This window comes from Rhinolophus ferrumequinum, chromosome 23, assembly GCF_004115265.2.
Source record: "Rhinolophus ferrumequinum isolate MPI-CBG mRhiFer1 chromosome 23, mRhiFer1_v1.p, whole genome shotgun sequence".
Lineage (NCBI taxonomy): Eukaryota > Metazoa > Chordata > Mammalia > Chiroptera > Rhinolophidae > Rhinolophus > Rhinolophus ferrumequinum.
Window position 1 is genome coordinate 34,140,956 of NC_046306.1, and position 14,290 is coordinate 34,155,245.

At 35.5% G+C, this 14,290-nt stretch overlaps 2 protein-coding genes across 9 annotated transcripts in view; one reads left to right on the forward strand and one right to left on the reverse strand.

Moving 5' to 3' along the window:
- ESF1 (ESF1 nucleolar pre-rRNA processing protein homolog) overlaps positions 1-13,403 on the reverse strand; it is a 66,924-nt gene extending 53,521 nt beyond the window's left edge. The window contains exons 1-4 of one of the 5 annotated variants that reach the window (XM_033094825.1): positions 13,294-13,403; positions 11,270-11,944; positions 3,548-3,939; positions 2,857-2,970 (exon numbers count right to left, since the gene is read on the reverse strand). In XM_033094825.1, the coding sequence (XP_032950716.1) occupies positions 2,857-2,970; positions 3,548-3,939; positions 11,270-11,906 (1,143 nt within the window). In that variant the 5' untranslated portion in view covers positions 11,907-11,944; positions 13,294-13,403. Of the gene's footprint in view, positions 1-2,856; positions 2,971-3,547; positions 3,940-11,269; positions 11,945-12,339; positions 12,475-12,843; positions 13,144-13,293 lie in introns of those variants that run through there. The other 4 variants (XM_033094827.1, XM_033094824.1, XM_033094826.1 and 1 more) reach the window with 4 other exon arrangements.
- Positions 13,404-13,411: 8 nt separating this feature from the next.
- NDUFAF5 (NADH:ubiquinone oxidoreductase complex assembly factor 5) overlaps positions 13,412-14,290 on the forward strand; it is a 48,593-nt gene continuing 47,714 nt past the window's right edge. For 3 of the 4 annotated variants that reach the window (XR_004421816.1, XR_004421817.1, XM_033094830.1), the window contains exon 1: positions 13,412-13,708. Coding sequence is in view for 2 of the 4 variants with exons in the window: in XM_033094830.1 (XP_032950721.1) it covers positions 13,487-13,708 (222 nt within the window). In the remaining 2 variants the exon portion in view is untranslated. The remainder of the gene's footprint in view (positions 13,709-14,290) is intronic. The other variant, XM_033094829.1, reaches the window with a different exon arrangement.

Sequence of the window (14,290 nt, forward strand, 5' to 3'; positions counted from 1 at the left end):
AAACCCAATGAAGGAAGCTAAAGCATCCTGAGCAATCTCCTTAAAAATAGTCATTTTGGCTAGAAAGTTACAGATGTGGGGCTTGGGAACAAAAATAGAATATGTCCTCCAAACATCAACTCGGACAAGATGGTTCTGGATCCAAAGGAAAAATTAAGAAAAGCAAAATAAGATTCTAAGCTCAAGGAACTCAAAGTAAACATACACACTAAAAATGACTGGATTAACACAAAAACTACTAAAGAAATATATAAAACATAAGCAATGAAGAAAATCCATTTTGTAATACCAACTTATCTCTACATCTCATCATTTATTCAATACTTTTAAAGGCAATCCTTTTAAAGTAAAAGCAAAAATAAATGGAGTCAAATTAAAAAGCTTCTGCACAGCAAATGAAACTATTAACAAAACAAAAAGACAACCAACTCAATGGGAGAAAATGTTTGCAAAAAGCACCTCCGATAAGGGGCTAATACCCAAAACATATAAAGAACTCATACAACTCAACACCAAAAAGCAAACAATCCAATTAAAAAATGGGCTGAGGACTGGAACAGACACTTCTCCCCAGAAGACATACAAACAGCCACCAGATATATGTTGGAAAGGCTGTGAAGAAAAAGGAACCCTCATGTAATGCTTGTGGGAATGTAAACTGTTACAGCTACTATGGAGGGTCCTCAAAAATTAATAGAATCACCATATGACCCATCAATCCCTCTTCTGAGTCTCTACCCAAAAAATCTGAAAGCATTTATCCTAAAGATATATGTGCTCCGATGTTCACTGCAGTATTATTCATGGTGGCCAAGACATGGAAACAACTGAATTGTCCTTCCATAGATGACTGGGTAAAGACGTGGTACATAATACACAATAGAATATTACTGAGCCATAAGAAAAGATGAAATACTCCCATTTGCTACACCATGGATGGATCTTGAGATTATCACACTAAGCGAAAATAAATCAGACAGAAAAAGTCGAGAACCATATGATTTCACTCATATGTGGGATATAAAACTGAAAGCAACAAATGAACAAAACAAACACTCATAGACACAGACAACAGTTTAGTGGTTACCAGACAGTAAGATGGGGTGGTAGAAGAGGGTAAAGCGGGTCGCATATATAATGATGCAAAGAGAATTGACTTTGCACGGTGAACACACAATGAAATATATAAAGGATGTATTGTATGAGTTTGGTGCAAAAGTAATTGCAGTTTAAAAGGTTAAAAATAATTGCAAAAACCGCAATAACTTTTGCACCAACCTGACAGAATAATTGTATACTTGAAACTTTATAATTTTACTAACCAACATTACCCCAATAAATTTTTTAAAAAAGTAAAGACATTCCTTTTTAATAGAATGGAACTGATGACAATCCTATTACATCTGATCACATAGATTAGACATAGTCTTGATAGAAGAAAAAGGATTCATCCTTACCAGGATTTGTTATTTTTATATCTTGGCTATTTTTGAGTCAAGAAAGATAATCGAATAATTTGCATTGTTTTGACACTAGAGGTCATAATATACATTTAACTAATACACATTTTTTTGAATTGTATGAAATACGCAATTTATTAGCTAGGGGATCTGTGTTTTTCTTACTACTTTGAATTGCATACAACAGGTATTGACGTAGAATTTTTAAACATGTATGTAATCAGATCTGTTGATTCTTTTTTTTTGTTTTTTTTTTCTTTTCTAAGTCTAGAAATTCCTACCACCAATCTCCTGAAACACAAGATTTAACAAAAACACAATTCTGTTTTATTCTGTTTCTGTGGTTTGATTTGCAACTTTTTTCTTTTCTTCATCTGAAATTTATTTTGGACACTTATAAAGTGAGGACCTGAACTAAGTTCTCTATACAAAGACTAGTCCATTGTCCCGATGCCATGATTTAAATCATCATATAAACTCTTCTTTTTTACCTATTCCATTCCATCAATTTGTTCCCCTATTTCACCCAAACCTGCTAACTCTTGTTGCATTATAAAATGTTTAGATATACTAATAACTGGTAGGGTAAATCCTTTTATACTGATATGATTTCTCAAAATTTATTAATCATCCTTTTTTTTAAACTTTTACTTGAACTGAGATTTCAATTGAAACTACACTAAACCTGTAGAACTGACATCTTTAAATATTTAAACATAATTTAGAGCTGTTTCAGGCACTGTACTACTCAATGTGAGACCCTTTTCATTTAATCCTTACAACTACACTAGGAAGTACCTCCACTAGTCAGATCAGAAAACACATTTGAGAGACTAATAAAATGCCCACGATCACATAGCATATATTAGAATCAAGATTTGAAAGCAGGTCTGTCTTATTACAAAGCCTAGATTTTTCATTGCTATGCTGGTTCTCTAGAAATATGGCAACTTGAAATCTAAGTTTTCTAAATTTATCAAAAGTTACAGTTTACTTCATATAGGTCATGTGCTTAAGGTAATTCCCAAGAACTTTATATGTTTCTGATGCTAATAAAAATAGGATTTTTTTCTTAATTGGTCAATACTGGCAATAAAGAATGTAATTTATTTCTTAAATATTTATCTTATACTCCATCCTTTTACTGAGCTTGAATTATAATAAGTTCTCAATTGATTTATTTGTGTTATTAAATTATACACAATCATATAACCCATCAATAATAATAATTTTATATCTTCAAGTTTTATACCTGTTATATCAGTTTCATGCCTAACTATATTATCAATTTCCAGACAAATTATTTTCCTTAAAAGGAAAGCTACGACTTAAAAAAAAAAGAGAATGAACATAAAACACTTACAAATATTTACTTCAAAATAAAACCAATTCTTACCTTTACAGAAAATATAACGCCTCCTTTAGGTTTAAATGAATTGAACAGAGCCAGCAGATCTTTTGCCTTTAATCTATCCCAGTCCATGTTGCAAACTGCTAATCGACGTGTAATCTAAGAAATGAGAAAAATTATATTATATAATCTATGTCATTCCCAATGCCTGCACAATAAAGATACAAAAAACGGAATGCCTTCTTTCTCCCAAATTCTGAAAATCACCCATATTTATCTAAGGCGTTTCAACATGTAAAGAAGAACTTGTGATGAGTCATGCAACAGTAAATCTGTCAACAGGTAAGTACTTTCTCTTACTTCGTTCTTTCTTGAATCAAAACATGATGATGAGCTGATTTTGTCAAACTATTTTGCCACCCATGAATGAACAAGGAAGTTGAATATGGTACCCTGTATCATTTTTAACAGGTACAACAGAATCTGAAATCAAGGTATTTTCTAAAAATTTTATGTGACTTTTAATTATTTATGTAGAACTTCTTCCTTATCTGCTTCAACAGACATCTAATTTATATAGATCTATTCCATATGAAGAAGTTTTAATCATAATCATCAAGAGTATCATTTACCAATAAAGCTTCTCTCACTTAATTTAACAACATCAGTTCTATCATCCATAAAAGCTACTTGTACTGTGTTCTTCACAGACGATCTTATTTATTCAAAAGTATACCTCATCACCTCGAGGAGCATCTTTATCTAGTTCTCTCCAAGCATGCTCAAAACCGGATTCCTCTGGAAGTAGATCTACCATATCTTCTTCATCTTCAGAACTAGTTTCTATATTTCCTTTGCCTCTCGCAAGATCAGGTCCACTGTCACTTTCATCACTATCTTCACTATCATCATATTCATCCTCCTCATCATTTTCATTTTCATCATCCTCATCATCGTCATCATTATTAGCTGAAGCTCTACCAATGCCTGCAATTCCATCTTCAGATTCTTCATCACCAATTTCACTAGCACTTTCTGAATCTTCCTCCAGAACATCTTTATCAAACATTTTACCACTAATTGAGTTTTCATAACCATCGCTCTCTTTTGCGTTTATGAGTGGAACCACTGCAAAAAAGTTAGAGGGAGAAATTAAGAAAATATAAACATTGAATCCAAGTTATTTTGACCTCGAATACAGTAAAAATATAATTTCTATGAAACAGATTAAAGGAAAATATAAATTCAGCAAAATTCATACCTAGCCAAGTTAATTAACAGAAATCTTAATATATATACCCAAGTCATATAGGTAGATTCATACATAAATTCAATATTTATGGACTGCCTGCATGTGCTAGGTGTTCAATATACATACAATCATTGGCAAAAGAAAAGCAATCAATGTCCTCAATGAACTTCCAGTCTAGTAAAGAGGACAGATGGACAGATACCGGTCAAATCAAACCAATGCATATTTAAAAAATGTAACTACAGCTAGGATCAGTACCAAAAAGGAATGTTATATGACGCTATGAGAACACATAATAGGGGTCTCTAAGAGTGATAACTGAGTTGCTATTTGAAGGATGAAAGGAATTAAGTAGTCAAGGTTAGACAAATATAGATTAAGGAAATGTTCCAAACTGCAAGAAAAGCATATGGAAAGATTGACTAATAGAAAAAAGCTGGAAAACGTGTAGATTACAGATAGCAAAGAGTCAAGTAAGAAATTAAACTAAAAAAATTACACTAAGAACCACGTAGAAGGTTTGGACTTTGTCGTAAAAGTAATGAAAAGCCACTGCTGTTTTCAGAAGGAAAGACATCATCATAATTGCACATTGAGGAGATCACCTTGCCTATGCTGTAGAAAACTGATTGGAGTGAGTCAAGAGTGGATGTGAACAGAGAATTAGAAGGATAGTACTAAGTTGGTGGCAGTATAAATGTAGAGAAATGAATGAAGTCACTTCTGAGTTTCAGAGTCAGTTATGAGGTAAAACCAATGGTAACTAGTGACGGGCTTGGTATGGGGCAAAGGAATTTTGGAACTTTCAAAGGTAAGTACTAGCTTCTTGGTTTGCAGAGCTAGCGGGATAGATAGAGAAGAAAAAGCAATGTTGGAAGAGAACCAGTTTGTTTGGTAGTAGATCTTGAGCTCAGTTTTGGATACGTTGAATTTGAAGTACCTTTGAGTCATCTAAGAAGACATAGCTAGAAGGCCATTGGCTGTAGAGTCTATAGTTTAGAGATGTCTGGGATGGAGAGAAAATTTTTGACTTGTTCATGTATAGTGACAATAGAAGTTGTGATGTGAAAAACATCATCTATGAAGAGAGCAAAATACTTTTCTGCTAAATCTTGAACTTTGTAACTCATTTATGGTTAGCAATATACGAAGAGTGAAAGACTATTGTCACTTAAATTGGACATTTTAAGCCGTCACAACTCTGAAAGGGCTCAATTTCTAATTCTAAAACAATCATATGCTTCTATCTACTGTGTGTGTGTGTGTGTGTGTGTGTGTGTGTGTGTGTGTCGATAGATCTTATCTTGTATGTTTTATTTACCTTTAAGTTGAAATTTAGTTTAAGACTAGAAATGAAATTGGAACTTAGTTTTTCTCTTGGTCCTATAATCTTATAATAGTCATTCATTGACCAAATATTTATTTAAGTATCTACTATGTACAAATCATTGAGCTGGGGAAGAGAAAAGGGAGATGATGGGTTCATAAACAAAAATAAACTGTTTACTGATTTATAAAGCTATGTTCTAAAGCACCACAGAGAGAGAAACATCTCAATTTGCCTGCAGAGAGGAATTTATAATAAGGAAAACTTCATAAAGATGTCATTTGACGTGAAACTAAATGGGAAGGATTTTTTTAGGAGGAAAAGTAGGAAATGGGCTTTTATTTTAGCACCATAAGAGTGGGGAGGAATAAAAAAATAACTAGCTAGTAGATTTGAAAAAGCCAAAAAAAAAAAAAAAGGGATCATGCTAAGTTCTGTAATAGGATCAGAAAAACACCACCACTATAGTGAAAGAATGTTACTATAACCATTAGAATTCACTTTAAAGCAACATGCTCAGAAATAATACCTTGGGGATCTAGTTGTACCTACTACTGCAATATTTCTCAAGCAATAGTCATTATCATACTGTTTTCATGATTTTTGCATATCACTGATGTTTTTCATTAAATTGAATTTTAAAAATTAGCTTTGTTCTAATAATATCCAACATACACAAGTCTATCAATGTGATACACCACATAAACAAAATAAAGGACAAAAATCATGATTATATAAATAGATGCAAAAAAGCATTTGACAAGATATAACATCCATTTATGATTAAAACAATAAATAGGTATAGAAGGAAAACAGTATCATAATTAACGGAGAAAAACTGAAGCCCTTTGCTCTATGTTCAGGAAGACGATGGGGCAGTCCCCTATCACCTCTGCTTTTCAACACAGTATTGCAAGTCCTAGCCAGAGCAATCAGGCAAGAGAAAGAAATAAAAGGTATCCAAATTGAGAATGAAGAAGTTAAATTGTCACTCTTTGCAGATGACATGATGCTATATATAGAAAACCCTAAAGACTCCACCAAAAAGCTATCAGAAACAATCAATGAATACAGTCAAGTTGCCGGCTACAAAATCAATGTACAAAAGTCCATTGCATTCCTATATATTAACAATGAAATCTCAGAAAAAGAAATTAAAAAAAAAATTCCTTTTTCAACTGCAACAAAAAGAATAAAATACCTAGGAATAAACTTAACCAAGTATGTGAAAGATCTATATACTGAAAACTATAGGACATTTTTAAAAGAAATTGAAGAAGACACAAAGAAATGGAAAGACATTCCATGTTCATGGATTGAAAGAATCAACATTGTTAAAATGACCATATTACCCAAAGCAATATACACATTTAATGCAATCCCCATCAAAATCCCAATGACATTTTTTAAAGAAATAGAACAAAAAAACCATCAGATTTCTGTGGACCACAAAAGACCCTGAATAGCCAAAGCAATCCTAAGGAAAAAAAACGATGCCGAAGGTTATCACATTCCACGACTTTAGCTTGTACTACAAGACAACAATAACCAAAACAATATGGTATTGGCAGAGAAACAGACACATAGACCAATGGAATAGAATTGAGAACCCAAAAATAAACCCACATAAATATGGACAGATAATTTTTGACGAAGAAGCCAAAACATACAATGAAGAAAAGACAGCCTCTTCAATAAATGGTGCTGGCAGAATTGGAAAGCCACGTGCAGAAGAATGAAACTAGACTGCTGTTACCATGTACCAAAATTAACTCAAAATGGATCAAAGACCTAAACATAAGACCTGAAAAAATAAACTGCATAGAAGAAAACATAGGTACTAAACTTATGAACCTTGGATTCAAAGAGCATTTTATGAATTTGACTCCAAAGGCAAGGGAAATAAAAGCTAAAATAAATGAATGGGACTATATCAAACTAAAAAACTTCTGCATAGCAAAAGAAAGCATTGACAAAATAAAGAGGGAACCAATAAAATGAGAGAAGATTTTTGCAAACAGTGCCTCCGATAAGGGGCTAATATCCAAAATATATAAGGAACTCATATAACTCAAGAATAAAAAAACAAACAATCCAAATAAAAAATGGGCAGAGGACCTGAAGAGACATTTCTCCAAAGAGGGCATACAAATGGCCAATAGACATATGAAATAATGCTCAACATCACTAATCATCAGAGAAATGCAAATAAAAACCACAATGAAATATCACCTCACACCAGTTAAAATGGCTATTGTCACCAAGACACATAGTAACAAGTGCTTGAGAGGCTGTGGAAAAAAAGGAACCCTTATACAATGTTGCTGAGAATGCAGATTGGTGCAGCCACTATGGAAGGCAGTGTGGAGGTTCCTCAAAAAATTAAGAGTAGAATTACCATATGACCCAGTAATCCCACTCCTGGGTATCTACCCAAAAAATCTGAAAACATTTATCCATAAGGACTCCAATGTTCACTGTAGCTTTACTTACGGTGGCTAAGGCATGGAAACAACCAAAGTGTCCTTCGACAGATGAATAGAAAAGCAACTGAGGTATACATATATATACACACACACAATGGAATACTATTCTGCCATAAAAAGATGAAATAGGACCATTTGCGACAACTTGGATGGATCTTGAAATCATAATCCTAAGCAAAATAAGAAAAAGTAGAGAACCATATGATTTCACTTGTATGTAGTATATAAAACTGAAAACAACAAAAGAACAAGGCAAACAAATGAAGAAACAAAAACTCATAGACACAGACAATAGTTTAGTGGTTACCAGACGCTAAGGGGGGAGGAAGGTGGTAGATGAGGGTAAAGGGAATCAAATATATGGTGATAGAAAGAGAAATGACTTTGGGTGGTGAACACACAATGTGATATATAGATAATATATTACAGAATTGTATACCTGAAATCTATGTAACTTTACTAACAATTGTCACCCCAATAAACTTTAATTAAAAAAAAAAATAATATCCCTGAAATCACAGATGGGATGCTGTGGTTCCATTTTTTTCCCAAGATGTTAGAATAAATAACTATTAGAATAATAGTTAGAATAACGTGACTATTAACATAAAAAAACGTTTTAAGTATCATTTCACCTGGTATATTTTCACATACGACATGGTACACATATCACACCTTGGGTGTGATACATGGGAGATTTAAAGAGATCTAGTATTTTAATATTTTTGACAATATCAAGTACATTCAGAGTATTTATTCAATCTTTGCTCAGTGCCCACCATATTCAAAGCCTTATGCTAGATAATGTAGGATTACCTCTACGGCTAGATAGCACTGCTCTAGCAGTGATTATAAACACTGCTACTTATCCAGCTACTTAAAAAAAAACGAAACAAAACACTTTATCATCCTCCACCTAATTATAAAAGTAATGAATGCTCATTGCAAAATAATTCTGAAAATATAAAGAAAGAAATGATGACTAGCAATTTTTCATTCAGAGATAACTGGATAGTTATTTTGGTATATAACACCTTAAGTTTGTTTTCTATGATATATCCACTAATTTATCTTTAAGTAGCTGGTCATACCATTAATGCTGTTTTGTAACCTATTTTTAAAATTACATATATCATAGTCATGTTTGGATACACCATAACTTAATCAATCCCCAATGATTAATGTTACCATTTTTTTAAATTTAAAAACAATGGGGGAATGCACATTCTTTGCACACATGTCCAGTTATTTACTTAAATTGTTAGGAGTGCAAGTGCTGGACATCAACATTTTTAAATGACACATAATACGAAACGGCAACTCCTCACATCATCTTTACAATGGCTCTTAATAAAATCCGTGGCACACAGTAGTTGCTGGAATGATAACTGATGAACGAATAACAAACAAAAGATGGTTATACACGGACACACTTAATCCCTACTTATAGATAATGCCTTTTCTAGACTGTGAAACCAATGTAAACTACAGCAAGCAACATGTGGGGTAGGAAGACTCAAAGATTTGAGTTGCAGGCCAAGCCCTGTGTATCCTCACATAAATCACTTTAACCTGTTTCCTAATATATCCTAATTTCTCATGGTTATTGAGAAACTTAAGGATATGTAAAAAGATTCTGTAAAATCAATCCAAAGATTATATGGATATATTATATTAATCCACTGCCCTAAATCTAGTGAAATTTAAAGGATGCTAGACTGATTTACCTCACAAACTCAGCATCAAACCAACCTTGCTGCTGTTTCCATTTGACCTCATTCTCCAATTTCAGTAACCAGACTCCTATCCATTTTCCTTATACCTCAGTTTGCTGCCTGGTTCCACTACAAATGGAATGGGATCCCACTCCTGACCCCTTAATCCTAGCTAGAGAGAATTCTGTCCACTTCCTGCGTTCCCAATGTGATCTCAGCCTGTCAGGACTTCTCTCTGCCTTTTCCTGATGCCTACCTTCCTTGGGTCCTGTAATCACAATCAGCCTTTGTCTGACTGACTCATCTGAACATATCAATTTTCAGTTACAACAACTGTCGGCAACACCTAAACACAAAATTTCATGCTGCCAGATGAGACTCAAAATTTTAATAAGCGTAGTAAACATGTAAATATGAACAAGAATCAGATGTTTCTTATTTATGTTCCAAACAGTCATTTCTAGCTATGTTATCCACTCACCCATTAGAGACCTTTATTATCTAATCAAATGGGAATAGTGATCTCTTCTGACTATGTCCAACTATATTTTTACTCACAAAGTTCTTTCCATTAGCATATTCTACAATTTTTTATCTCCACATTTAATTTTTCAAAACCCCTACCCAAATAACCCTTCATCTATGAATTTTTCTTTTATTACTGTATCTTGAGTGATCTCTTCCTCCAAATTCTGTAGTCCTCTGCTGAACATCTTTCGCACTTAAACTTATTTTATTTCTCATTATAGTTCTAATTTCTTCCACTTTAGATCTGCACTGTCCAATACGGTAGCCAGCAACCATGTGGCAACTAAACACTTGAAATGTGGCTCATCCAACTTGAGATTAGTATGACATAAAATGTAGAATATCCCATTAAATTTTTTATATCTATTACACACTAAAATATTTTTTGATACATTGGGTTAAATAAAATATATTAATAAAATTAATTTCACCTGTTTCTTTTTACTTTTTAACGTGTTTACTAGGAAATTAAAATAATTATTTCTATTGGACAATGCTGCTTTCAACCAGGGCCACTGCATAGCTAAGGCTAGAAAGGCTGAAATCAAGGCCAACTTCCATTCACCAAGCTATGCACTCTGCAGGGGAGCCGTATTTGCCCAGGGGAAAAGAACCTGTGGCTTCACTCAACGGTGGTGTCCCTCATCAAACTGTGAGTTCTATGTGTCCAGAAGGGCATACGTTTTTCTAATATGCACAGGCATTATATAAGCTAGCAGTAGCTCTGAGAGGGGAACCATGTCTTACTCATATTCTGTTCTACCTGCCAAATATTAGTCATTAAAGTAGTTGAATGAAGGCATGAGTACCCAACTCTACTACTTTCTTCAGATACAACTCTTATCACTTGCTAAAAACATATAACATTTTATCTGATGAGAGAATACAGCTCTCACTAGGGCCCACCAATCAAATTCACGGTTTAGCTTCATGACTCAAATTTTCTTATTTCTTCTAGCCATTACATAACAGCACCAAATCAAAAATTAATAATGATTATATAGTATTTTTTCTTTCATACCTTTATGCTTCCAAATAAGCACTTGACAATTCCATTATACTATGAAAATACTTACTACATATGCTTACTTTTTAAAAAGATCAGAATAAAAATGTAATACCAAAAAATCCTTAATTTTTTCCAACAAACCTGATTGCATTTCTCTTGTCTCAGAATTCTTAATCTTGAGAGATTTCACAATTTTGGAAGTGCCTGAGTCTACTGTCCTTAGTCTTCCTTTGGGATGCGACTCTATGTTATGTTGAGCAATATTTTTTTTACCTTTTGTACTTTCTGGTGTAAATTTTTCATTATCTTCCTTGGGACTTATTTTTGAATCTACCTTCTTAGATTTGCATGAGTTTTTCATTTTCTGAATTGTGTCACAGCTATCTAAATCATTTTTATTTCCAGAATCCTTTTGGTTAATTTTCTTGGTTTTTTTCATTTTCTCAACTAGATTTTTTGATTCGATTTCCTTTTTAGTTTGGGGTTTTTTCTTCTTCATTTTCTTTTGGTTTAATGCTTTGTTATTTTCATCAGAGAGATCTGAATCAGAATCTGAAAGGTCGTAAAAACGTTTCAAGTCCTCTGTAGTGCTGTGGTTGATGGGACGTCCTCTTTTATCCACAGCATAATTCAACTTGAACTTTTTGTCATGAAACATTCCTCGAAATCTCTTGTCAATTTTGACTTTTCGATCCTTTTCTGGCATTTCCCAAAATCTCGGGTCTTTTGTAACCCGTCTAAACCGCAGGTCACTCATTATTTCTTGTTTGGATGCCATTTTTAAATCTCTGGACAAATGCTTGAAGAAACGAAATACTAAAAGAAAACAAATGTTACAATAATGAACAGTTAGTAATACAATTAAATTAGATGCTTTGGGGGAAAATATTAATTCATAATATAGTCTAAGTTAAATGCAAATAAAGGCAGTAAGTCTAGTTTCATTTAGAAACTTATTCTGAGTCGCATGCAGAAAACCAAAAACTATCATTTCGATTACAGAGCATTTGAAGAAATAAATTTAAGGCAAAAGCAAGCAGAATCCCATGGCAAACGCTTACTAGCCAATTGCACTCACTTAGAACTTCTATATTTCTATTTGTATACCTGTCTGTGTTATAAATTAAAAGCTAATGTAATTAAAACATACCCAAGTCTCAACTGGTCTCATTTTCCCCTTCACATTTTGGTCCCATTCTGTTAATACTTACCTCATGCCACTTCACATAGCCTCTGGTTCCAAAGGCTAGTCTCATAACTAAACACACCAAACTCCAGTCAGGTTTAGTTCACAAAGTTCTTTTTAGATCTGACCATCCTTCAAGAACCAGGTCAAGTCTTACTCTGTTAATAAATATCACTTCTTGTTTTAGAAGTGACCAAGACCCAAATGGGCTGATTCTCCCTAACATATATTGGAATATATGTGTGTATATAATTAGTATTGTTTTCTGAAAGTAGTTACTAATGGTTTAGTATCTCTAGATTTGATTTTTGCAAAGAACCAAAGCAAAAGTCACTGATTATTACGAGCAAAAATCAACTAATCAAACGGGGTAGTGGTGTTTTGTTTCAAAAGAAAGGCTTGACGAGAAAGCTGTTCTTTTTTCCCCTAAAATTGAAAACAACTTTTTATATATACACAAAGAAAAATCAAAGGTTTCAATAATCCATTTACACACTTAAAAACAGTTTTAATAATGGTGAGCTCTTACTAGTATGAACTTTTGATGTATTAAAGCATTTAAGCCTCCGAACACCCTTACGAGGTAGGTACCATTTCATCCAACTGTCAGAGGTAATGCATGATGTAAATGTTTAGAAGGAGAGCACTCGACAAACGTCCGATATACAGAGGAGAGGGTGACCTGATCTCCCTCCGACGCCCGCCCTCATCTCCGTAGTCCACGCTCCCCTTATTCCCACTCTCTAACACGGGGAACACCTGGGTGGCCCTAGAACAAGATCTTCCCAACTCCCAAACATCTGTTTCGCCGCTGCTACTGGGCTGAGGCCCCTCTACAGGACCCTTAGGAGGTCCAAGGAATCTTAAAAACGAGGCCGGGAAGGCAAGAAGGGAGGGCGCAGCCCACACGAAGCCGAAGGAGAACCCCTGTCAGACACTGGTTCTGCCCGCTCCCCTGCCCAATCCCAATTCCACTCACCTCCTCGAATCCCTCTCCGAGACTCACGTGGGACCCACACCCACAATCCTCTGCGTGACGCTCCGCCGTAATGGCACGCGAGCTGGGCCAAACTACTTCACTTTTCCTCTGCGAAGAGCGCTAGAATAATCGCCAAAGCCGCGGTGGCGCATGCGCTTAACAAGAGCGCCTGCCATTGGCGTCACCCGGGGAGATGCAGCGGGTGATCCAGCTCTGGCTCCTGTGGAGGCGACCTCCGACTGCGGGGGTTCCCGGGAAGAACATTGGCCTCAGACGGGCCACCTCTGGCGTGTCTCCTCCGGGCAGCACCTCGCCCAGAGCCCTAAATATCTTCGACCGGGATTTGAAGAGGAAACAGAAGAACTGGGCGGCCCGGCAGCCCGAGACTATGAAGTTTGACTACCTGAAGGACGAGGTGAGTGTGCGGGTCCGGAGGGGCAGGGCGGCGCCGAGCCTCGGCTTCGGGTCCGGGAGCTCTGGCCAGTCCCCGATCGACCCCACCTCGCGGTGTGACCTTGAGCAGCGCCTTACCGGTCCGGGCTACTGTCATCACTGAAGGGCTGGGCTCGGATATTTGTAAGGTGCTATTCATTCGTTCATTCATTCATTCATTCAGCAAATAGTGCTTGATTGTGTCCAAGGCAAAGAAAGACCGCTTCCGTCATGAGCTTTCCTTCTTGTGGGAAGCGAGACCGACAGTGAACAAAAAGTGCAATTCCAGCTAAAGAAGTAAGATGAGATAATCAAGTGAAGTGATATAGTGACTGCCCGGGGCAGGGCAGGCCGCTCAGGCAGAAGACTTGATGAGGAATTAGCCAAGCTGCGAGGGGAGAGGGAAGGAAGCCTTATAGGCAGAGGAAAAGACAAACGCAGAGCCCCTGAGGTCGAAATGCCTCCAACGAAGGAGACAGGGAGAAGAGGTCAGGAAGGGCCCAGGATATTAGGGCCTTTTCTTCTCTCTCTCAGCTGCCCATTCCCTGTGGTAATCTCTGGCCAC